This window comes from Mchenga conophoros, linkage group LG20 (genome assembly GCF_057382185.1).
Source record: "Mchenga conophoros isolate Kocher_MC1m ecotype Shallow Benthic linkage group LG20, M_conophoros_male_GT1.1, whole genome shotgun sequence".
Taxonomy (NCBI): Eukaryota; Metazoa; Chordata; class Actinopteri; order Cichliformes; family Cichlidae; genus Mchenga; species Mchenga conophoros.
The window spans coordinates 19,332,978-19,355,666 of record NC_140545.1 but is presented as its reverse complement, the minus strand read 5'-3'; the positions used below and the strand labels follow the sequence as shown (position 1 = coordinate 19,355,666).

Here is a 22,689-nt window from a genome sequence, read left to right as displayed (position 1 = left end):
TACATGCTAGTTTACTGAAGTTTGAGTATTCTAAATAATACATGCTTTTTTTTAATTTTGTATTTGTTTATTCAATCTAATACTTTTTTTTTACTGTAGGATATCCTGATAACTGCAGGTGTTCTCACCACAGATCAGGCAAGGGACTCATGGAACTTTCTGAACAAAAACAATGAAAGTATCTCGTATAGCATCTCTAACCCTGACGGTGTTAGTTCATCATTATTGCAGTCTCTTGAAATAATAACAAAACACCTTGCCAGTTTCAATAATTCTGGTATTGACACGCCTTTTATCATCTTGAACAGAACTATATACACAAACCCTATCATTGGTGATTTTAATTCTTCAGTGGTGATAGAAATACCACAGAATGAGGGTAAAAATAAGTCAATCACAGTGATAACATTTGCCTCGCTGAATAATGTACTCCCTGCAAGAGAAATAGACAATTCATCGATTAAGGTCATCGGTGGCAGGGTTGTACTTGTTCAGTCCAGTGGCCAAATCAATAATATCTCTTTGACATTTGATATTTTAAATGATACACTGAGAGATCCAAAATGTGTCTTCTGGAACTTCAGTCTCCTTAATGGTCTCGGAGGATGGGATGATGAGGGCTGTGAAGTGGTAAATACAAATGAAACTGGAACTGTCACCTGCAACTGCAACCACCTGACCTCATTCTCTATCCTGATGTCACCAAACAGTCCAATTAGCCCAATTTTGGACTATATAACCTACATCGGAGTTGGCATTTCCATGGGTTCCTTGGTCATATGTCTCATCATTGAAGGCCTCATATGGAGAAAAATAAGAACGAATGAAACCTCTTACCTGCGTCATGTTTCCATAGTTAACATTGCTGTGTCCCTCCTGATTGCAGATATTTGGTTTATAATTGGAGCAGCCATTTCAGATGCAAATCATAAAAACCACTCAGCATGCACTGCAACTACCTTTTTTATCCATTTGTTCTACCTAGCTCTGTTCTTCTGGATGTTTGCCTCAGCTTTGTTGCTGCTCTACCGTACAACTAATGTCTTTGGTGGGGGTTTGTCTAAAGCATCTATGCTGGCCATTGGATTTTCTCTAGGCTACGGAGCTCCTCTAATCATAGCAACAGTAACTATAGCTGCAACTGCACCAGACAACAAATATATCAGAGAAAATGTAATCTGCTGGCTCAACTGGGATGAGTCCAAAGCTCTACTGGCGTTTGTGATTCCTGCACTTTCAATAGTGCTGATAAATCTCATTATCCTGGTTGTGGTTTTGTACAAAATTATAAGGAGAAGGGTTGGAACAACTGCTGCACAAGCAGGTGAAAAGAGCGTTTTACTGGTTATTGTCAAGAGCTTGGCTGTGCTTACACCATTTTTTGGAATAACTTGGGGTTTGGGAGCTGGACTTCTGGTGCATCCAAGAGACATAGGAATCAATATTGCATTCGCACTCTTCAATTCGCTACAGGTAAGAAGTAATAAACTTTTTACCTTTTTATACCATAATAGCAGAATCTTTAATCACTGAATCCTTGATAACGGACATTACTCTGTCTTTTAAAAAAGGGCTTCTTTATTTTGGTGTTTGGAACACTGCTGGATGGTAAGGTATGTACAGCTCAATTTTAAGTCAAGTTAATGAATAAGTGCTTATTGTTGAATTACTTTAAATTAATGTTAAATGATATAATTTGGTTTAACCAACAAAGTGCTTAATGTCTACAAACCTTTACTGACAAAGGAATATGAATTGTAACTAGAAAGTGCATTTTCTGAAGAAACTGCAGTGTGAATGCTTGAATCTGAATGTATGCACTGAAATGAATTAATTGCTGAATTTTGAGTTAAAAATATTGAATGAGATTAAAAAACAACAACAAAAAAAACCGAATTTAACCTGAAAACAAAGGTGCTGAACTGCTAAAAGCTGAAGGTTACACAGAAGGAGGAGTTGGAAAAAAACTGAAAATGTTTTAAATGTAAATTAGAAAACCCTAAGAAATGAGAAAAGAACATTTAGAGTCAGAAAACATCTGAATGAATATTAAAAGGTCATATTCTTTGAATCACTGAATGACTCAAATGTGATCCCTCCACTTTGATCCACACAGTTTAAAAAGTTTAAATGCCTGAGCTTTGAAAGATACGGTGTTGGAAAGAGAACAATAATGGGGACAATTTGAGGGTAAAATGATGGCTGTAACACTGTGGACACAGCAGCAGTTGAAAGAGAAGTGCTTAAGATGAATCTTGGTACAGTGGCAGGCAGAGCTCGTTAAGCAGGCAGGTGTGAGCCTGGTTGCTATAGTGACCGCACCCAATGGCTCCATACACACGTACACAGACATGCGCCTCACTTTTGCTGCTTAAAATGAACAGAAAAGTCAGGCCGAAACAAATCGCTCCCAAATGAAAAGTAAAAGTCGTATTGACAAAATTCTTTCACCGTGAGCGACAGCAATGTCTAGTCTACCTAATTCTCAGTTTTCATGCCTGTGGAGCTTATTATATGGACGTGGTGACAGTGGAAAGACACCATGCTCTTCTGATTTTCAAACGAACCTTCTGAGCCATTTTAACATTAGAGTCTATGGAAGAGTTGGAGGGAGGAGGCTGTGCATTGGTGACATTTATGAAAGAACCATAACACCTAGTACAATAGTAAACACATTGGAAGAAAGAGGACAGCGATGGCTACGTTTTGAGGGTAAAATCATACCTGTAGAGCAAACGCTGCGGACACAGCAGCAGTTTTAAAAAAGATTTTAAGATTAATTTTTTTGCTCCTCTCACTCTAGCAGTTGAGCTGCCTCACTCTAGCCCCAACATTCCGTCCCATACACACCCATTATAAACTCTGAAACGGGTGAAAAAACATCATGAAACTTAAACTGGAACTGAAGAAAAAGTATAATAGATATTGAAAAGATAAATACAAGTTGAATAGTTGAATGTCTTGTCTTCGTTTTAAAGTTTGAATGGTGGCTCTATGTCAATGTATGTGGAAGTAGTAAGAGTTTAAAAATGAGTAAGTTGAATGAGAATTTGAAGGGTCTCCCCATTGAAATACATGGGAAATTTTTGTTGAATAAAGTTGAATAAAATTAAAAATATAAATGTTAAAAATGAGAAAAATACAAGCAATCATGTCCAAAAGAATAGGAATCTAATGGTGTTTGAATGGTTTTTCTAAGTTGAACGGTTTTGAAGGAGTAGGCTTTCAAAAAACGTACGGAATAGATAATAAAATATAAGAATAAAGATTAGAAGAACAATACTGTGAATGCTTTTCAAGCATTCACACTAATAATACTACACTAAAATCCTCTTGTCAAGTCAAACTTCTGCCTTTTAGTGCCATTTCATGGTTTCTCTGTAAATCCATATAAATGACTAATTCAGACTTGATGGTGAAAGTAGCAAACAGCAGGTGGGCCCACACTTCAATAAATAACAGTTATATGTATGTGTTCGTATCCCACACAAGCACACAAAAAAGCAAGATAAACATCACCATAGACTTACAAAAAGATTCCTTTTAGTGTTTGGCTGGGCATCATGAATTAATTTACTTTTACAGCTAACTTGTGCAACTTCCATTGTAGTGTAACATTTGAGATTTCACTTACCAGGTGCGGTCAGCAATATCATCATATGCACGACCGTCCAGAAGTGGGACAGGGGTAAGAACAGTTTTCGTGTTCCTTTTTTCTTTCCTTATTTTTGGATCTCAGCCAACTTGTTTTTTGTTTTGTTTTGTTTTTTCAAATATTGCATGATTTGTTTTTTGTATTGTATTTTAGAGCACAAGTGCTGGAAACTCATCGTCAAGTGGACTTCGATTTTTAAGGAACTGGAGACGTGGAAGAGGTAAATAACAATTAAAAAATTAACATAAAGATGCAGGAAAAGCTGTGTGTTGTTAGGTGTGCTTGTACCTTAATCAGGCAGTCCAACACAGAAAACAATTGGATGGGTTGCACATTAACACAAATTAATTTTTTTAATTTTATTTATTCATACAATTATTTTACTTCTTACTTCAGTGTCTACTGTGTATTATTTTTTGCCACAGATTAACTATACTGCTCTGTTTTTTTTAGATGGCTACAACATGACATCCATGACAACATGACAACATTATTAATAGCTTATATAATATTTAATCCCAGAAGAATTTGGCTTGGTTTTTAAGGAAAACAAATAAAGAAAAATATGTGTGATCACCAAAATATTTTTGAATGGCATAATAAATTTTGGAATTGTAATCAAACTTTTAAAAAAAATTATGTCATCGTTTTCATCTTTGATTTTGATTTGCATGCATGATTATCAACACAGCACAGAGCATAGATTTGTAGTTATACTAATAGATTTTTATCAATCTATAGATGTTTTTAAAGAAAAGAGTTGAGTGTTCTTATATTCTAAAGAGTGAGTAGATTTGATGTCTGATGTAAACATAAGTAAAACATTGTACTCGCAATATACACAGAAATACAATCTACCTTTGTTTAAAAAAACGTTTTTGTGTTGGGGACATCTACTCAAAATCTTGCCGTTTCATTCTGTGTCAGTATGTATCATGGCACACAGTCCCACAAAGATCCACATGAAAACTGTTAATTGAGCTGTAACAATTTCATTCATTTGTAATTCAATAATTTCTGGTAATCTTTTATTTTGTGCATTTTGTGAAGTAGCCATGTGTTGTAAAGATGAAACAGATGTCAGGGAACTGTTGCACATTAGGTAGATCTTAATGCTGAAATTTCTCATACTCATGTTAATTTTACCCATATTTATTTTTTTCTTTGCAGAACAGATAACTGTTATTCTAATTAGCACCTTCATAATCTTTACTGGCTACTCAAAGATTAACTAAGTATGCTTTCTGTGCGCCTTTTGTGCATTTAATGTGGTATGTTTTTGGATAGCTTTGACATGCCTTAATTTTGATCCTGATTAATAATGTATACAACTAGCTTTCTATTACTTTCTATTACTAATTATGTCCTGAATTTGTTAAACTTTTATTCAGAATTTGGTGATTTAAATCTTTTAAAAATACCAATCTTGTGTCAAACTCCAGCTTCACACACCCTGTTAATCTTGCAGATTTGTTTGAAGTATCCTAAAATCCAAATTCCTAAAACAAATAAATAAATAAATAAATAAATAAATAAATAAATAAATAAATAAATAAATAAATAAAATAAAATAAAATAATAAAAACCTGAATTGGAATGACACACAGACGAAGTTCCTAATAGTGGTGTGCGGATCGATATTGAAATATCGATTCTTCCGATACCAGTAATTTATGTTCTAGAATCGATTCTCATATTAAAATATCGATATTTTAGTACTTTGGGGTAAATTTGTAGTGTTTCATTAACAGGAACAGTGGAAATAAACTATATCATTCGGATCGTCTAAATTGGAAGGAACTACTTCCTCTTACGCCTTTGTCATTTGTGAAATACGGCTGGATAAATGTGTAGCAGCCTCTGGCATGCACACTCACAGCAATGGCTGAGCATAAACGGAGTCATGTGTGGATGTATTTTACCTCCACAAACAGCTAAGACGCGGTTTGCGATACATGTGGCAAGACAGTGAGGTGTTGTGACAGCACCATTAACCTCGTCAAACACCTGAGAGTAAATCATAGAATATGATGAGCTTATGTTGAGGCGAACTGAAGAGGAGTAGAGGGACAGACTCAAGCGCAGAACACAAACTCCTTTCGAACAAGAGTGAATTTATTTACAGTGATCTGCCACAGTGCAATATATATACAAAGGTGTTTGGGGGAAAGGGCCAGGGTTCCAGGGTCCAGGAGTGAAAGGGGCCGGAGTCCAGGGGAGGGGGTTTCCACACACAAACAGCTCCTCTTTTCTCCACCACTCTTCTTGCTCAGTCACAGTTGCACAGGGAACGGGTCCGGTGCCGATCTGCGATGCGTTTGTTGTTCTCTTTTGTGCGTAGTAGGGCCGCTTGAGTGGCCCGCCAAACTCGACAACACCTGTGTAAATTCATTTCTTTTGAATTAATCCCTTCTTCTGAAAAAGAACCTCTCCTGGTTTAAATGGCACTTTGGATTTCCTTACTTTCTGTTCCGCTCCCAACCCCAAATAGATGCTGACAAGCTGACACAGTAACATGGAAGAGGAAAAGAAGTTGGAAGGAAAAAAAAATAAACCTAATGCCTAACAATGAAAAATGTAAAATAAGATCAATAATAATAATAATGATAATAACGGTAAAAGATGAAGCAACACGTTTTTAGTTTCTTGTTTATTCCAAATGATCATCCAGATGTATGTGACATGTGATGACAAACACCATGTTTGTCATCACATGCTTAAACTCATCATATATTTTTACATATGCTGAACAGGCAGTCAGACATGCTGTCACTGTGGGGTAGATAACTGCATGAACACCATACGGCAGGGGTCTCAAACTCCAGTCCTCGAGGGCCGCCGTCCTGCAACTTTTCCATGTGTCCCTGTTGCACAACCCGTTCTCACTCCCGACGCGTAACACACCTAGTAGGTCATTAGCAAGACTATAGAACTTGACTGCATGCTGAGTTGGAAATTCAGCCATTTGATTCATGTTACAGCAGCTCATGAGTGAATGAACATGGTGCAATAAAAGTATTTTTAGAAGTATATGTTTCCAAATACATGCATTTACTTACTCGATGTTACAATATTTCTGAGAGCTCGTTTTTAAGCCTCCCAGTTATCAGTTTTGTGATCACACTATTGCTTTAACATTATTGAGACTACACAACACATTCATCCCTGACCTCCTCATATCCAGCTGAACAGGATTACTATACTGTGTAGATTTACAAATTCTTTCGTGGAACATCGAAATCCATTGTGTTGTGTAGATTTAACATATCTCCTGGATCATTACTAACTGTATGTTTGGTTTTACTTGTAGAGTTGTTGTAAGACCAGACAAGGAGCTCGAAAAATTTTATGGTTCCCAAAACAAAACAAGCCAAAAAAAAAACCAATGAAAATAATGACATAAACCTTTAAAAACAACTGTGTGGAAACGGTAAGAGTATGCAGATCATCCAGCAGAGGGCACCATTATATCAAAAAATCGTTCAAATGTGACTTAAAGATTTATTAACCCTCTCAGGCTCAAATTAAGTTTTTGTTGCTAATGTACAAAAGAATACCTCCAGTGGTACTTCTGAGGGGGAAAAAAAAAACTCATAAAATATGTATGTGGGGTAATCAGGTTGTTTAGCTTTTACTTGTTGCAAATCTGCAACGCCTGCCTTGACAGGGTTAAATTAAACACATCTATTAAAGTATAGTTACTACTTTTCAAAGGTGGTGGCTGTAAATGCTGCACTTGAAGCACAGTCCTTACCAGTTAGGGCTTTTTAAAGAGCTCGAGGTGAAATATTGAGGACATTTTTTTCCCCCAAAAATGTTACATGTGTCATTTATAGAAGAGAAATAACAGCTTTTGAAAAATTAAAAATCGATCTGAATTCTGAGAAACCTAAAAAAATAAAAATAAAAATCCAGCTGTAAAATGAACAGTGCAACAGATTTCACAGAAGCTGGTGAAACAAACAAACTAAATTCATTGTGGTTGGAATCTGTTTTAATCAAGATTTGCATGGATTCATGCACATTCTCCACTTCCTGGTATCAAACAACAAACATTTTACAGTTGTTACACCCCAGCCCAGGGAAAACTGGCGTGCAACAGAAGAAAAATAAAAATAAGGAGAAATGCCCCCACACTCCCTGCTCTCAAGGAAGACGAACCAACAAAAAACAGCTACCACGGATTTCACAACAGCCTGTCAATTTATCAAGTCCCAAAAGGTAGCAGGCGTCAGGGTGAGCATGGCCAAAACAACAAACAAAAACTCTAGAAATGAAATGCAGCTGGCTTACCTTCACAGAAAACCCCAAACGAAAATTACAGGTGTCTTACCTGCCTCCCTAACCAAAAACAGGAGAAAAGGTTCCCAAAGAAAAATGGCTTCTCACCCCTACAGCTACCAAGTAAGACAAAGTATCGACAACTATTTACAACAAACTATTTACAACACAGGGGGAGATCGCAACAATCCATCCATCCATTCGCTACCGCTTATCCTTTTCAGGGTCGCGGGGGGTGCTGGAGCCAATCCCAGCTGTCATAGGGCGAGAGGCAGGGTACACCCTGGACAGGTCGCCAGTCTGTCGCAAGGCTAACACACAAGGACAGACAACCATTCACACCTAGTGGCAATTTGGATTATCCGATTAACCTATCCCCACAAACTGCAAGTCTTTGGACGGTGGGAGGAAACCGGAGTACCCGGAGGGAACCCACGCAGACACAGGGAAAACATGCAAACTCCACACAGAAAGACCCGGCCTGATGGTGGAATTGAACTCAGGACCTTCTTGCTGTGCGGCAACAGTGCTAACCACCGTGCCACCGTGCTGCCCACAACAGCAACAATGACAAACTGAAATATAGGGCTTAAATACATAGAGGGAGCTATCAGGGAATGGACAACAGGAGGGAAACACAGCTGGGGCAAATCAGAACTGACGAGACAAGGAAGCGTAACTGAACACACTGAGATAAGACAGACCTTCAAAGTAAAGCAGGAAACACATAACAGTCACGCCTAAACAAAACACTGACAACATTGGATTGTAACACAGTGCTCAAGATGACTTCATTTACATGCAACAATTTTGTTTTTTTCTTTTAAAGAAAAAAAAAAGGTTCAAATTCATATTCTGAATGATCACTTTCCCCCCTGTAAACCTCTCTGATATAAAAAGCATTTAGATATGGAAAAAAACAACTGAGTCACTGACTCAAAGCAAATAACTATAAAATATGATACAAAATAAGCAGCCCGAGCATCTTCAGGTCATGGTGTTGCTCACAGTCCTATCACAGAGGGAAGCACAGCAGCACCCGTGGATGGAAGGAGAGTGCATTCAGTCCACTCAGACGGACTATCTCATGTCCGAATCAGGGACTTTCCAGTTCAACTGGAAGCCTTTGTCGTAGACTTCGTAGAGCACCTTCGTCACGTAATGATTCCCTCCTTCCTGATACAGCTCCAGGTACTTCCTGTAAAGCTTCAGGGCCGTGCATGAGTCCTCCGTGCTGTCGTGGGTTTCTCCCTGGATGTTGAGGCCTGTGGACATGAAAAAAAAGGTCAGGAATGATTAAAATGAAAGTGTTCAGCTTCAGATTACAGTGTGGATATGAGGAATTAACACGTACGCTTTAGTGCATGAACTCAAAAAAGCCTCTAAATACTTTGTTGTTCAGATTTAATTCCAAGATGAGTTTGATGACAACTAAAACATCATGAACTATACTGACTTAATACTGAATACTTAACTTAATACTGACAGTAATATGAGCGGATTATCCAGTTTACATATTTAAATCCTAATCCCTCTCACTGTAATAATGTGATTTAATTCGATTACAGACTCATATTTGGATTAGATTTTTGTTTTTTTTATTTCTACTAACTTACCAAGAAAATACCAAGCAAGGAATTTCGTGTCGATAACTTGATCTTTGGGAACCTTAAGAAACAGAAAATAAAAAACATTAAAATCAAAGCACATCTATAAAAAAACATCTCTAAACTATATGAACTAATTTGAAATATATAACAGATGAAATAACGTACCACTAAATTAATGACACGAAAGTCATTCTGCAGGCCGTGGCCGACGAAGCGAACTCCTGCATTGATGAGGAAGCGTAGCTTCAGGTAGGTCGACTTCAGCGTGGTCACGTGCTTAGAGGATACTGTGGTCTCCAGGTTCGATTCCAGAGTATTTTGTCAAATAGTCGACCACCTGGAAGAACAAATTGACAAGTTAGCGGGTGGATCCTTGAAACATTATATATTCATTCTTTCAGGTCATCGTGGTCTTTTCTCTCTGCAGCTTCTCACCTGCTCCTGAGTGGAGATGTAGTCATCGATGAAGGGGACCCCCTCGTTGGGCCCCTGACCCCTCACACAGGTGATCCTGGCCACAGACATCTGACTGGGCGTGATGGTCGATTTGGTGCCGTCGCTATGCAGCACTGCTTCCTCCTGCAAACGCACACATTCAGGGGTCAAATTTGTTTTAAATACTTGAGTCAGATTAGCTGAACTACTGAAAATATGTATTAGGAATATTTAAAATTGTTTTTGATCCTATATTATAATTAATGATGGTATCATAGCCAGACTTACCTCACTGAGCTTTACAAACTCAGCGTCCAGCCCCACCAGGTCACCAGCCTGCGGCATCTCACTGACTGTGAGTGGGATGAAAGTGGCGTCTGTCTTGCTCTGCTTCTCAGTCCGATATAAGTCAGATTTGACTTCAGACTGATTGTGCTGACACTCACTGCAGAGGTCGTATTTGGTGTGGTAGTTTCTCTTGGCGTAACACAGGATGGCTGGCACTTTCCAGCTCACATCAAACTGTGCAGCCTCAGTCTGAAAACAAAAGGAGAAACATTTTTAAATGACTGCACACATTAAAGTTAGCATGAATAAACAAGCAGGAATCTTATCTAGGATCCTTACCTGCTCAATCGGCTCAATGAGGAAGTCATTGAAGAGGTACCACTGCTGGCGAGAGACTCCCTGAAATAATAAAATCATTTTGAATGTTAAAAATGAAACTTTTTGTAGTCAGCAGATGTCAAATTTTCTTATCTAAGCGTCGCTCACCTCTTTTCTTTGATGGTAGGTCTCACCCACTTTGATGTGTGCGACCATATTACCACCCGCGCCAGCGTCCAGGATGTGCGGCACTGTGGCCACCAAGTCATACAGAGAAGCTCCCTCCGCCTGTTCAGCAGCACTTAACTAGTAACAGAAAGTGCAAATAATTGTAAGATAAACTTTTTCATTTCACAAAATTCATGTGTTACAGAAACAAAAACACTAAAACCAACCTATAGTTCAATATCTACAGATTAGTGTAATAATGTTTTAAAAATATTGCTCCTGGAAATATGGTTTTAATCTTGAAGTGAAATTTTAACTTGGTGATGAAAAGTTACTCAATTATTTCTTCAAGTGCAAAGATCAGCTGAAAATCTAAAGTCCTCACCTCCTCGCCCTCAGGCCAGCTGCTGATCTCCAGTCTCTGACTTTTGCTGAGGGACATCTTGAGAGTGGCGGGGATCCACACGTGACGCTGATCCTGATCTGTCTTCTGCATGGATTTGTTGAAGGTGTACTATAAAAACAGAAACATGGGCAATCATGTAAATAATGAACAGATAAATCAGTTTCTTTGTTTCTTTTAACTGTATTTAAACACGGTGAATCAGTGGCTTACCTCGGCCTGAACCTTCCAGAATTCGGCCTCTTTGCTGCTGTTCACCTCACAGTTTATCACCAAAACATCTGGGAGACATCGAATGTTGCGTGTCTGCACCTACAGTGTAACACAAAGAAATGATTACCCTGCACAACAGGTAACAATCAACCATAAATGAATTGTCATTATGAGTGAATGAAAGCTGTAACTCACTGTGGGCTGATACTTGTCACAGTTTCCACACCATGTGTGAGATCTCTGCTGCAGGCAGATGCTTTTCTTCAGGATCTCAGCAAAGTCGTGCTCCTTTATTCTTTCTCCTGAAGTGTCAAAGTACAATGAATATCAGTGTATACATCAAATCAAGCAGATATTTCCCTCTGCTCATTCAAAAACTAAATTAATTCAAACCATTATGTAATCATTAATAGTTCAAGTTTCAAAGACAGAGTAATTCACAGTCACAGATATCCATGCTCTCAGTGCTCTCAGACTCACCTTGAGAGTCAGGGTAATGCATGTTGAACAGCAACATGAGGGAGGAGTAGACTGTTTCTATGCCACAGAGACACGGGCTGCGGTTCTCAACTTCAGAACAAAACAGCTCTCTAATGACAGAGTCGCCAGAGGAGCCCAGAGAACTGCAACACAAACACAAATCACAGTTTCAGAAACCAGAAGGAAAACTCTGCATTTATAAACAAACATAATGATAAGACTGGGACAGTGTCCAGTAAGAATGCAGGTCAACAACGATGTGTTTTACCTGCTCCTGGTCGTCCTGTAGGCCCGTGGATCCTCCTGCTCCTGTGTCTCCTGGAAGAGCTGGTAGAGGATGAAGTGATTCCATCTCTGGATTAAGCGACCTAGCTTGACTGTTCCTGTCGTCTCCTCATAGTTTGAGAGGATCAGGCCCATCTCTTTGGCTTCAGGGACGTTTCGAAGTGCTCTGAGGAAGTTGCTGGCCTTAAGGAAGAAGACATTAGAGGTTACTTTGGGCAGTCACAACAAAATGAGATTTCAAAGTAAGAGCCTTGTAATCCCCAACAGATTGAAAACAAAGAAAGAAAGAAACTTACCTGACATGGATCTCCTTGTGACAAATCCAACATGTGGAAGAGGAAGCCGAGTTCACAAGCCAAACAAAACTCCTTGTGGCACAAATGATTCTGAACAAGGCAGCGAACTGGCTCCAGGAAGTATAACACCTAAGATGCAAACATAAAAGACCCATGGAACATTTGACAAATTGTCTCATATTAAAAATTAAATGTACACATTGTGAATCTTCAGCTTCTTACCTGGATCATGCAGTTACAGTAGGCGTTGGGAATCTGCGGCTCCAGGCCAGCAAACAACGTCCTGTTGTAATGTTTGAAGTCAAAATCTTCCCGTCCACGTTTAGAGTATTTAATTGTCACCTGAAGCACAACAAACACATCTTCGTCACATGTTTGGGAAATCAAAGCTTGTAGCAACACTCTAGAAATTGTTACATCTTAAAATTAACTGTATCTCTATGAACACCAGGGTGAAACGTAGCAAGTCCAACCTTTCTGTACTTTTCGGGAACAATGTGAAGGAGCGGCTCTTCATCACTCTCTGTTGGAGATTCAGGGATGTGGTTGTAATAACCAGGTGACCCTTCTTTATTTGCAGGGACCTGCAAACAACAAACAGGAAAAAAAACTTAAAATACACCATGTGGAGATGGGTTTAACTTTTTTTGTAAATTTATTACAATATTGTAAAAATTACAGTTTAAAAGAGCAATAAGTTTTTTACATACCTGGTTACAGGGGCAGGCAGAAGGATTTTCCACATAACTGTTGAAGCCAACAGTTTCAATAGTTTGTGGGATTTCTGGGTCCATCCCAGGAACCCACCTGTTGAAAAGAAACATGTTTTAGATGGAAACCTTTAATGGGAACTACGTGAGACTCTAACCATTTATATCAACTGGGGAAGACTCGACATTATCTTACAAACTTTTATTGAATCTGAAAACAATATGTATGAACGCTCTAATGCAAACTCTTCAGTCTCGTTAGTGATTGTGTTACCTTGAGCTGGGTGTAGCCTGGGCAGTGGGGATGGGAGAGCAGGGCTGCAGGTTATGATTCCAGGCCAGCTGAGGCTGTGCATCCACAACGCAGGGCTCTCTGGAGTAGACGTTAAACATAACGTCCCGAGTATCGGACCAGAGACGCACACACCCCCCCGAATCTCCAAAGGCTAAGGCTTGTTTGCTGGATGAGACCTCAAAACTTGTGAGAAAGTGGCCGTTTGTGTTGACGTGGAAAATATCCGCCATGTTGGCGAGGCCAGTGGGCTCACAGAACTGACACTCACCTGGAAAAAGACACAGAATGCAGGCAGTTATAGCAAAGCCACAAATCACACAAAGATTTTGTATGTCACATTTATTGGCCAAAGATAGTAAGACTATGCTACAGAAAACTGGACTAAAGAATCCTGAAGCCAGCTTCATACCTGTCTGTGAGATGATTGCGAGCCGTGACGTGTAGGTAGGAATGAAGCGCACAAAGAATGGATCCACATGCACCCAAAGGGGGGTTGCAGCTCGCATCATGCGGAGGTCATACACCATCAGGAAACGTTCATTCAGCCCTCGGCTGGAGAACCCACTCACAGCCAAAAGGTTTCCATGAACATCAAAGTCTGACAGGCCGCCAGGAAATGCGTCAAACTTTTGTGTCCTAAATGTGCGCAAGTCTCGAAGGGTCACCTGTTATCAGCAGAGGGTCAGTGTTAGAGAGATATAAACCAAACCTCATCAAACTGATCCAATCAGGGGATACTTACTTTGCCAGAAGAATGCCCAAAGACGAAGAAACGATTGGTCTGACGCATTATTGTCACTCCAGGTGCCTCCACTGTGAACTGAAAGGACAATCAAGACAGCAGACAGTCAGACACTCGCTGTGAAGTCAGTTGTATGATGTGCCAGTGGTGTAAGCATAGATAGTTGTGGATTTTGATAAACATAAGCCTGGTGTCTTACTTTTTGAGTTTCTTGAAGTGTGTTCATGTCAATTTCAACCACATAGTTTTGTAATCCCCCCATGAGCAGCATGTTATCAGTCATGAGGAGACTGTGCATATCAGCTCCTTCTTCCATCCTGCAAAGCACCAAAAATGGCCATTAATTCAATAACATAAAGAATAATTTCACAGCTTCAGCTCATCAACAGTCAATGTAACACTTACCGATAATCAAACATGACGAGGCCTCCACGAGTGTAACATCTGAGGTTGCACTCAGAAAGGAACAGCACGCCTGTTTCCAAACTCTGTATGTGTCTGATGGCATCAGTTGCGTGCACTTGGAAAGAAGAGTAGTGTGCCATCGTAGGTCCAAGGAAGGATTTTACATGACCCTAAGAGAAGGGCACAAATATTATTACAGAGTGCAACGTTTAAGGTGAATGTAGAAGAAACAAACTCTGCTGAAGCATCATTTTGGCTCTTACCGTGTAGTTTCCCATCCAGAGCATTTCCCGCTGCAGGTCAAAATGTGTTGCAGTGACGGGGATGCCAGCTTCTGAAACTTTACTGTGCAGCTCAGAAAAAATCCCCTTCCTTACGTGCACAGGTTTAGGAACGGTCACAGCCAGCTCCTGTGTGTACACTCCCACGTCTTGGTGGAGGTTTGGATTCAGATATGAGTTCATGGAGGGCTCCAGTCCCCCAGGAGTCCACTGAGGAGACCAGTGAGGAGTCCAGTGAAGAGAGTTCATAGTCCTGTGATGGTTGGCCCAGTATTCACCTAATCTTGTGCTGAGAGCTTCAAAAATCTTCTTCAGCTAAATCAGCCTGCAGAGGAACTGGAACTTCTGTAAATAGTAGTACTTGCAGGTTTAATCCCAATCTCTTGAAATGCAGAAAACTGGAGTCCAGATCTAAAGTCTGATGGATAGAGCCACGTATTTAACCTCCACTGGGATTCAAGGCGGTCCTAAGAGTCGTTGACTGTCCCTGCATTAAACGTTAGGCTCACAGGTTTCAGGGTCTGAATCAAGGTGGGTGTGGCTGAGTTTACATGAATACAGGTGTGAATTCTTTAGGAGACGTGGGCATCTTATCATCATTAAGCCCACATTAAGGTGTCAGAGGGGGGTCGACCCAGTTTTTGCCTGAGCGTATTGTTTCTGAATTGCACCAAGATAATGAGTTTGATCAGACTGGGAGGACCTCGTTTAGCACGCTTAATCCACACCTTGATTAACAGCCGTCGTCAACAGGTCGTCAAAAGCACCAAATTCCTTGGTGTCCGAGATGCACCAGATGTTGAGTTTGATTCTTCTGAGCTTCTCCAACAAATTTGCTGCATGTTGGACAACAGTTATGTTACACATATTGTAACAAACTAACCATGATTTAATCAATTAAATGGTCCTTTAGCGTGACTGTTGTTAAAATTCACTGGATTAATGTCAGAGTTCAGTCTTGATCCTGTGTATCCAGGTAGTTGTTGTTCTGAAGTGGTGATCAAAAAGTTGTGGAAATGGATCCATATAGATGAAAAAGATTATCATCAGTGGTGAATTCAACATTTCAGTAACAATTAAAATAAAAATTTACTGGATTAATCTCAGAGTTCAACATTGATTAAATGAAATTAAAGTTTTAAACTTTACAGGCTTTATTTTCTCATCCACTTAATGAAAAATACAACTTTTGGTTTAGTCCTAGCTGAAACCATATAATCCAAATTTGATGCTCTCATTGGTTGAGTCAGTTTAATTGAAGCTAATAGTTGACTGTTGATTAAAGATAGTTTCAGCTATTGTCTGTTATCTGTTTCCGTGGTATTGATTAATCTTGGAATGGTGATTGTTTGGTTTTAATTAACAAAGGACCATCAGCACTTATCCAAACTGCATTTGTGTGAATAAAATAAATGACAACCAACATTCAAAAACACAAAAATGAGCACTTTTATTGATTTCATCATGTTCCTGTTTCCATCAGTTTATTCAACAAACTAGTTATAACAAGTTTATGATCTTACAATAAAGACACTTAAGTCATTTTCCTCAGCCTGTGCTTTTCTGGGTCAACTTCCTGTTTCGTGTTTGACCCACTCACCTGTGTCACAGCAATAGAACATGAAAATTTAAGCTTTTTAACTTTTTTAGTAAAGAATTTAACTCATCGGGCGAGGAAATAAACCCTGTGTAGCCTTAATTCAGCTTTTAACATGTTTAGTGTTACTAACAAAGAAAAGATCCACAGACATGATTTGGGCCGAAACAAAAGAAAAAGTCTTTTATGGGGCAGGCTCGTTGGAGACCAGGCGGGGCTCATTTAACCCTTCTGATTCACACCTTGATACCAGCTTGAAACCTGTGACCCTAAAAAACAAAGACAAGCTCAACGACTCTCAGGACCACACTAACCATAAAATTAAACAACAGTTTGTCCCATTTTTGGAAAACATCTTTTGCTCCTGGAGTAAAATAAAACAAATACTATAAAGATTAGTTTCATGTGGTTTGAGCGACTTCCTGTATCTGTCCTTGTGACAGCAGAGTTAGAGAAAGTGTGCAGCAGATTAGTTTGAGTTTCAAACACAATTTGTCTAAATGTTGAAAAAGCCTGAATATTTAAATACTGTTTAAGTCTTCTTTGATCTTTTATTTCACAGTCTGACTTACACTGCAGCTGCCATCTTGTTGCCCTCCAGGAAAAATATAATACATAAATTTGTATTACATGAACATTGCCAAGTCATTTACTGGCTAATAACTTATATTTATCAATTACATTTAGTACATTTAGGACCTCTGAAGGGTAATATCCTCTAGTGTCTCAAAAATGTTTTTACTTGCTGGTTTGACACAACCTGAGCTGTGATCTGATGAATGTTAACATTCAGTTCAACCTTTGTCCCATTTATCTACATTATATTTCATCCATATGCACAATGAAACAAATTGTTTATACATTTCTCATTTTACTCAGCTTTTCAATCAGGTCCCAATCAGATATTCTTTCATTGATGTTTTGAATATGAGAGAGGGATCGAAATAATAATGATCGAAAGGTTGCGCTCCCTCTCTGTCTCTCTGTTTCTGCTCATCAGGAATAATTCTGATCAGTTATGGAACATCAAAACTGAGCTGAACTTGTCGGTCTTGCATTCACTGTAATGTACGGTTATGTTGGTTGTTGCTGTAGTTTCCCTGCTTTGTTGTTCTCTTCTTGCATGTTTTTCCCCTGGCAGGTGATCCAGTTAATTTTAGTGTCTTTTCTCTCTGTTCCATCTATTTTCTTTCCATCTCCTTTGTGGAGCCTCTTCCCAACTTCTCTCGTCTTTCTCTTCCTTGTCCACCGATCTAAAACATGTTTCTTTTCAACAGGTGGGCTTCTGGGATGGACCCAGAAATCCCACAAACTATTGAAACTGTTGGCTTCAACAGTTTTGTGGAGAATCCTTCCGCCTGCCCCTGTAACCAGGTATGTAAAAAAACTTGTTGCTCTTTTAAACTGTAATTTTTACAATATTGTAATAAATTTACAAAAAAAGTTAAACCCATCTCCACGTGGTGTATTTTAAGTTTTTTTTTCCTGTTTGTTGTTTGCAGGTCCCTGCAAATAAAGAAGAGTCACCTGGTTATTACAACCACATCCCTGAATCTCTAACAGAGAGTGATGAAGAGCCGCTCCTTCACACTGTTCCCGAAAAGTACAGAAAGGTTGGACTTGTTATGTTTCACCCTGGTGTTCATAGAGATACAGTTAAATATGATATGTAACAATTTCTAGAGTGTTGCTACAAGCTTTGATTTCCCAAACATGTGACGAAGATGTGTTTGTTGTGCTTCAGGTGACAATTAAATACTCTAAACGTGGACGGGAAGATTTTGACTTCAAACATTACAATAGGACGTTGTTTGCTGGCCTGGAGCCGCAGATTCCCAACGCCTACTGTAACTGCATGATCCAGGTAAGAAGCTGAAGATTCACAATGTGTACATTTAATTTTTAATATGAGACAATTTGTCAAATGTTCCATGGGTCTTTTATGTTTGCATCTTAGGTGTTATACTTCCTGGAGCCAGTTCGCTGCCTTGTTCAGAATCATTTGTGCCACAAAGAGTTTTGTTTGGCTTGTGAACTCGGCTTCCTCTTCCACATGTTGGATTTGTCACAAGGAGATCCATGTCAGGTAAGTTTCTTTCTTTCTTTGTTTTCAATCTGTTGGGGATTGCAAGGCTCTTACTTTGAAATCTCATTTTGTTGTGACTGCCCAAAGTAACCTCTAATGTCTTCTTCCTTAATGTGACCCTGACCAAATGCTACAGCAGCTGGACCCACAACAACAACCTGAAAATGTCAACAGTGCTGCAGGAAAACGATCTCATGCAGCGGAGACGGAGAGCGTTAAATCCAAGGCCCGTTTCACTACACGGGGGAGATTTCCAGACAGCTTCAGCTGACAGAGCTGTGACGAGACGCCCATTAAGCCCGGAGGAAAAGTGAGGCCGAGCAAGACAATGCTGACCTTAACAACTCTGCATTAAAACTGTGCAGGACAGTGACGGACCAACACGGATGATCGGGTAGCAAAAAGGGCGTGCCAGAGACAGGAGGAGTAACTGAGGTCAGGAGGCACCTCGGAATGAACAAAAGCACCAGGAGAAAATAAGCTGAAGGCACAGGTGTCGGGGCTTGGCCAGGAGCTGACCTCTGAGAAGAGCCGAACAGCAGAGCTGTAGAAGGCCGTGGAGCAAAGCAAGGGAAACATCAATGGACTTCAATCTGACTTGTACGGAAAAGACTCTGAGGTTTCTGCCCTCAGTAAGAGCTCAAGGCATCAGAGCAGGAACTGAGCATGGCTCAGAAGGAGCTGGCTGATAATCGAACCCATCAGGCTTGGAGTCCCAGACACAGGACTTGAAATCAGGCCGGAGCTTGCTGGAGCAGGAGGTCGCAAAAGCTCCAACAGCAGGAGCAAGCCCTGAAGGAGCTACAGAAGCAAAAGGGTCAAGTTAAGGAGGAGCGGAACAAGGAGAAGATGCAGGACACTGGAGAAAAGCACTGCCTCAATTGGGGCCAGAACCAGTATGGACAGAACTTTGAGCAGCAGCACCAACGGATGCAAACGGACTGAAAAGGAGGAGGGCAGGACCCCAGGGCACGCTTCAGGCCGTGGTTTACCCAGAACACCAGAACAGGAAAGTGATGAACACAAACACCCACACAAACACACACATCCACATGCACTGACTCAGAATGAAGTGAAACACACATATGCACTCGTTGATTGAGTGAGAAATGACACACACACACGTGCACAAATCGAAATGCTGATTCAATTCACTGAGAAATGACACACACATTCACAAGCTTGTGCAATGAAGAGTGATACACACACACACGCTGATGCAATGAACTGGACTTTGGTTTTGCACAACACTGGTCACTATATTCTTCATTTCCGGTTAATACTTGTACAGCTGCTGTTATTGTGTATATATTTATTTATATTTAGATTTCTTCATACATTCTTATATAGTTCTATATTGTGTATTGTGTATTTTGTTGTACAGTTATTTTATTTTCAACTTTAATTTATATATTTATCTTTATCTTATTCTTCCCAGTTAAATTTACCCTTCATTCTAATTTGTGTTGTACAGTTATTTCATTTTTAACCTTAATTTATATTTTATTCCTTCCTAGTTAAATTTACCCTTTTTAATTTTTCATATTTATTTCCTATCTTATTCATAGCCTTTTCCTTTTTTGTTCTCTTTAGGTCACGAGCAGTTGTCCAAGCATTTCACTACATATCGTACTGTGTATGACTGTGTACGTGACAAATAAAATTTGAATTTGAATTTGAATTTGAATTTGAAGAATGCTTTCCTAACAAAAGCTGCACACAAACATCCAAATACGGAGTCGGTTACAACAACAAGAACCCATTGATTGTTTATTGGTTAAATGCATTTCATGCCACCCAGAGGGCATTTGTGTAGATTTAGGGGACAAGGTCTAAAGCAGTTGGGTTGTGAAAACAATGTCTGTGCGTGATGTCTGTTTATGGCTTAAGGCCTCCACTGAATTGTTTACTGTGCTTCACACAGCCTGATAAGGAGCAGTGGTACAGAGTGAAAATGATGAATTAACGGGGTGAGTTTTATTTTGGAGAGAATATGAAAAGGTTGTGTTGATTTGACTCAGTTGTTTACGTTTCTGCCAAAGCAAAGCATTTGTGTGCAACCAGTGTCCACTATTGAATTAAGTCAATCCAACATGTTTTTGTCAGTGCAAAAAGGAGTTACGGTACCTGTATGCTTACACAATATTGTCCCGGGAGGGAGAAAAACTTTCTGGTGAAGTTTTGGTTGATCTTTGGGTTTTGTTTGACACTAGGTTGATTCTATCAGTGAGGTTTGGATTGTTCTCTTTCTCTAAGAGAGAGAAGGATGGTTTTATGCTTGGACATGTTTGCAATGGGCCCCAGTATTTGTTACTATATGAGTATTTTATTGTTTACGTTTGTTTTTGCTTTTGTTACAGTGCACTGAGATAAGAACATCAGAGAGGTGTGATCCACCGGTGGTGATATTTTGGTATTTTGTGAGTTCCTGATTTAACAAATCAGCTCTTTAATCCAGGCCTGAGAGATTGAACTTTAAAGCGCTATAAAATATTCTTACTGAAAACAGTCGCAAAGTATTTTTCTCCATGATTATAATGGGCTTGGGAGAAATTCACTTATATGGGACACTGATCGAATGAGAAGTCCTGAGCTTAAAAGGATTGCAGCGAGTCAATCCAGTCCAAAGAAGGAAAAAACAAACAAGGAACTGTTTCCTTTAAAATGATGACGTCATCTTGCTGGTGATGGAGCCTCGAATAGGTTGCGCGTGAGACTCCATTATCAGCAATATCTGGTATGAATGTGTGTGGATGTATGCATGTGACTGGACTGGACTGACGACTAAAAGTTTTAACTGACTTGGTACTGAGACAAAAACGGTACTGACTTTAGGATTAGTAGATGTCCACAGACAATTCACCCAGCCTGTAAAAGAAGGGTGGATGTTTTGTCTTGCTTTGTTTTGTTTTTGCAAGGACAGAGGGTTGACAGAGACTAAGGGGGCTAATGCTGTAGCTTCACAGGAGTGTGAACTGCAGACTTAACCCTTTGGTTGCTAAAGTGAAGAAAAGGTTTGATTCCACTCATGACTGAGCATGTTATTATTAACCATGGCGGGCCACTGTAAAGAGTCAATCAACTTTTATAGAGGTAAAAAAAAACAAAAAAAAAAACCTCCATTGAGGTCTATGAATAACAGGGGAATGATAGACTTGCCACACTCAAAATGGAGATATGTAATGATAAACACTGGTCCCCGCCTTTTGGGTGCTTTCTTGAAATAGTCAGCAATTTAAAAGTAAGATAGAACCGACAGGGGCATGTGCTGAGGGGTGGTGCTGCACAAGAACAAGAGCAAGATAAAGAAAAATATTCTGTTTAACTTTGAGAAATTCAAATTCAAATGTACCATTACACTTAGGGGATCAATATAAAGTTCGATATATGCTAATTTCGTATGAAGTACATGACTGGTGACTGTTCTGTCCTGAGCTTTTGTTTTTACAGCACCCACTTGACCACACCAACAGTTTCTCACCACCTAAAAGGAGTACTTGCAAAGAATAGAGAATGGGGAGGAATATCATCAAAACTGGGAAAGGTAAGCCCCAAAGGGGGTGATAACGCCATAACTTTCACTTATGGTCAAATTCTTAAAATGTGTCCCCGAACTTGAAAAATTCTTCAAACATTTAGAGACAGAGTGGAGGTTTAGATAAACATAATGTCACACACCACATAAGGATGGAGCACTTGAATCGATAAGATGGTGCATTGACACGCAGTAAAATGTGGATCATGTTGATTATGTTTATTCCAGTGTGCAGAGCAAGGTTATTATTATTAAAGAAAAAAAATGAAATAATGAAAACTACAAGTGAAAAAACATTTGCGTTAACGGAAATAAAATCAAAACAAAAAAGGAAAACTAACTAAAACTGTAATGAATGTTCACAAAACTAACTAAAATTGACTGGATTTATAGCAAAATGTGTTTAGTTTCATTGATGTGCGCGTGCCCTGCAATAGAAGTCAAGGCAGTACGTTAGTCGAGTCGTCTGTGTTGCTGCTCCGTCCACGCGCAGAATCATGTCAGGAAAAGTCAGGAGAAAGCTCCAGAGTCCAATTTGGGATTACTTTGAATATGACTGTTTTTTAGATATAGCAAGTGGCTTGTAGTGGAAAGAGACACAATGTC

At 39.4% G+C, this 22,689-nt stretch overlaps 1 protein-coding gene and 1 pseudogene across 2 annotated transcripts in view; one reads left to right on the top strand and one right to left on the bottom strand.

The window, feature by feature from the left end:
* Positions 1 to 5,149, top strand: part of LOC146550633 (uncharacterized) — a 34,265-nt gene extending 29,116 nt beyond the window's left edge. The window contains exons 21-25 of the mRNA XM_085259962.1: positions 100 to 1,473; positions 1,572 to 1,613; positions 3,638 to 3,688; positions 3,809 to 3,875; positions 4,109 to 5,149. Of these exons, the coding sequence (XP_085116088.1) occupies positions 100 to 1,473; positions 1,572 to 1,613; positions 3,638 to 3,688; positions 3,809 to 3,875; positions 4,109 to 4,140 (1,566 nt within the window). The 3' untranslated portion in view covers positions 4,141 to 5,149. The remainder of the gene's footprint in view (positions 1 to 99; positions 1,474 to 1,571; positions 1,614 to 3,637; positions 3,689 to 3,808; positions 3,876 to 4,108) is intronic.
* Positions 5,150 to 6,913: 1,764 nt separating this feature from the next.
* Positions 6,914 to 15,114, bottom strand: LOC146550632 (PAN2-PAN3 deadenylation complex catalytic subunit PAN2-like; annotated as a pseudogene). The gene is made up of 22 exons (XR_014890167.1): positions 14,848 to 15,114; positions 14,585 to 14,754; positions 14,379 to 14,496; positions 14,180 to 14,257; positions 13,847 to 14,102; positions 13,417 to 13,705; positions 13,143 to 13,239; positions 12,906 to 13,016; positions 12,655 to 12,774; positions 12,433 to 12,561; positions 12,120 to 12,319; positions 11,840 to 11,994; positions 11,567 to 11,670; positions 11,372 to 11,470; positions 11,141 to 11,269; positions 10,756 to 10,893; positions 10,609 to 10,668; positions 10,270 to 10,518; positions 9,982 to 10,125; positions 9,712 to 9,883; positions 9,553 to 9,604; positions 6,914 to 9,201 (listed from the first exon to the last, which is right to left on the bottom strand). The product of XR_014890167.1 is annotated as a PAN2-PAN3 deadenylation complex catalytic subunit PAN2-like (transcript).
* Positions 15,115 to 22,689: the final 7,575 nt, after the last annotated feature.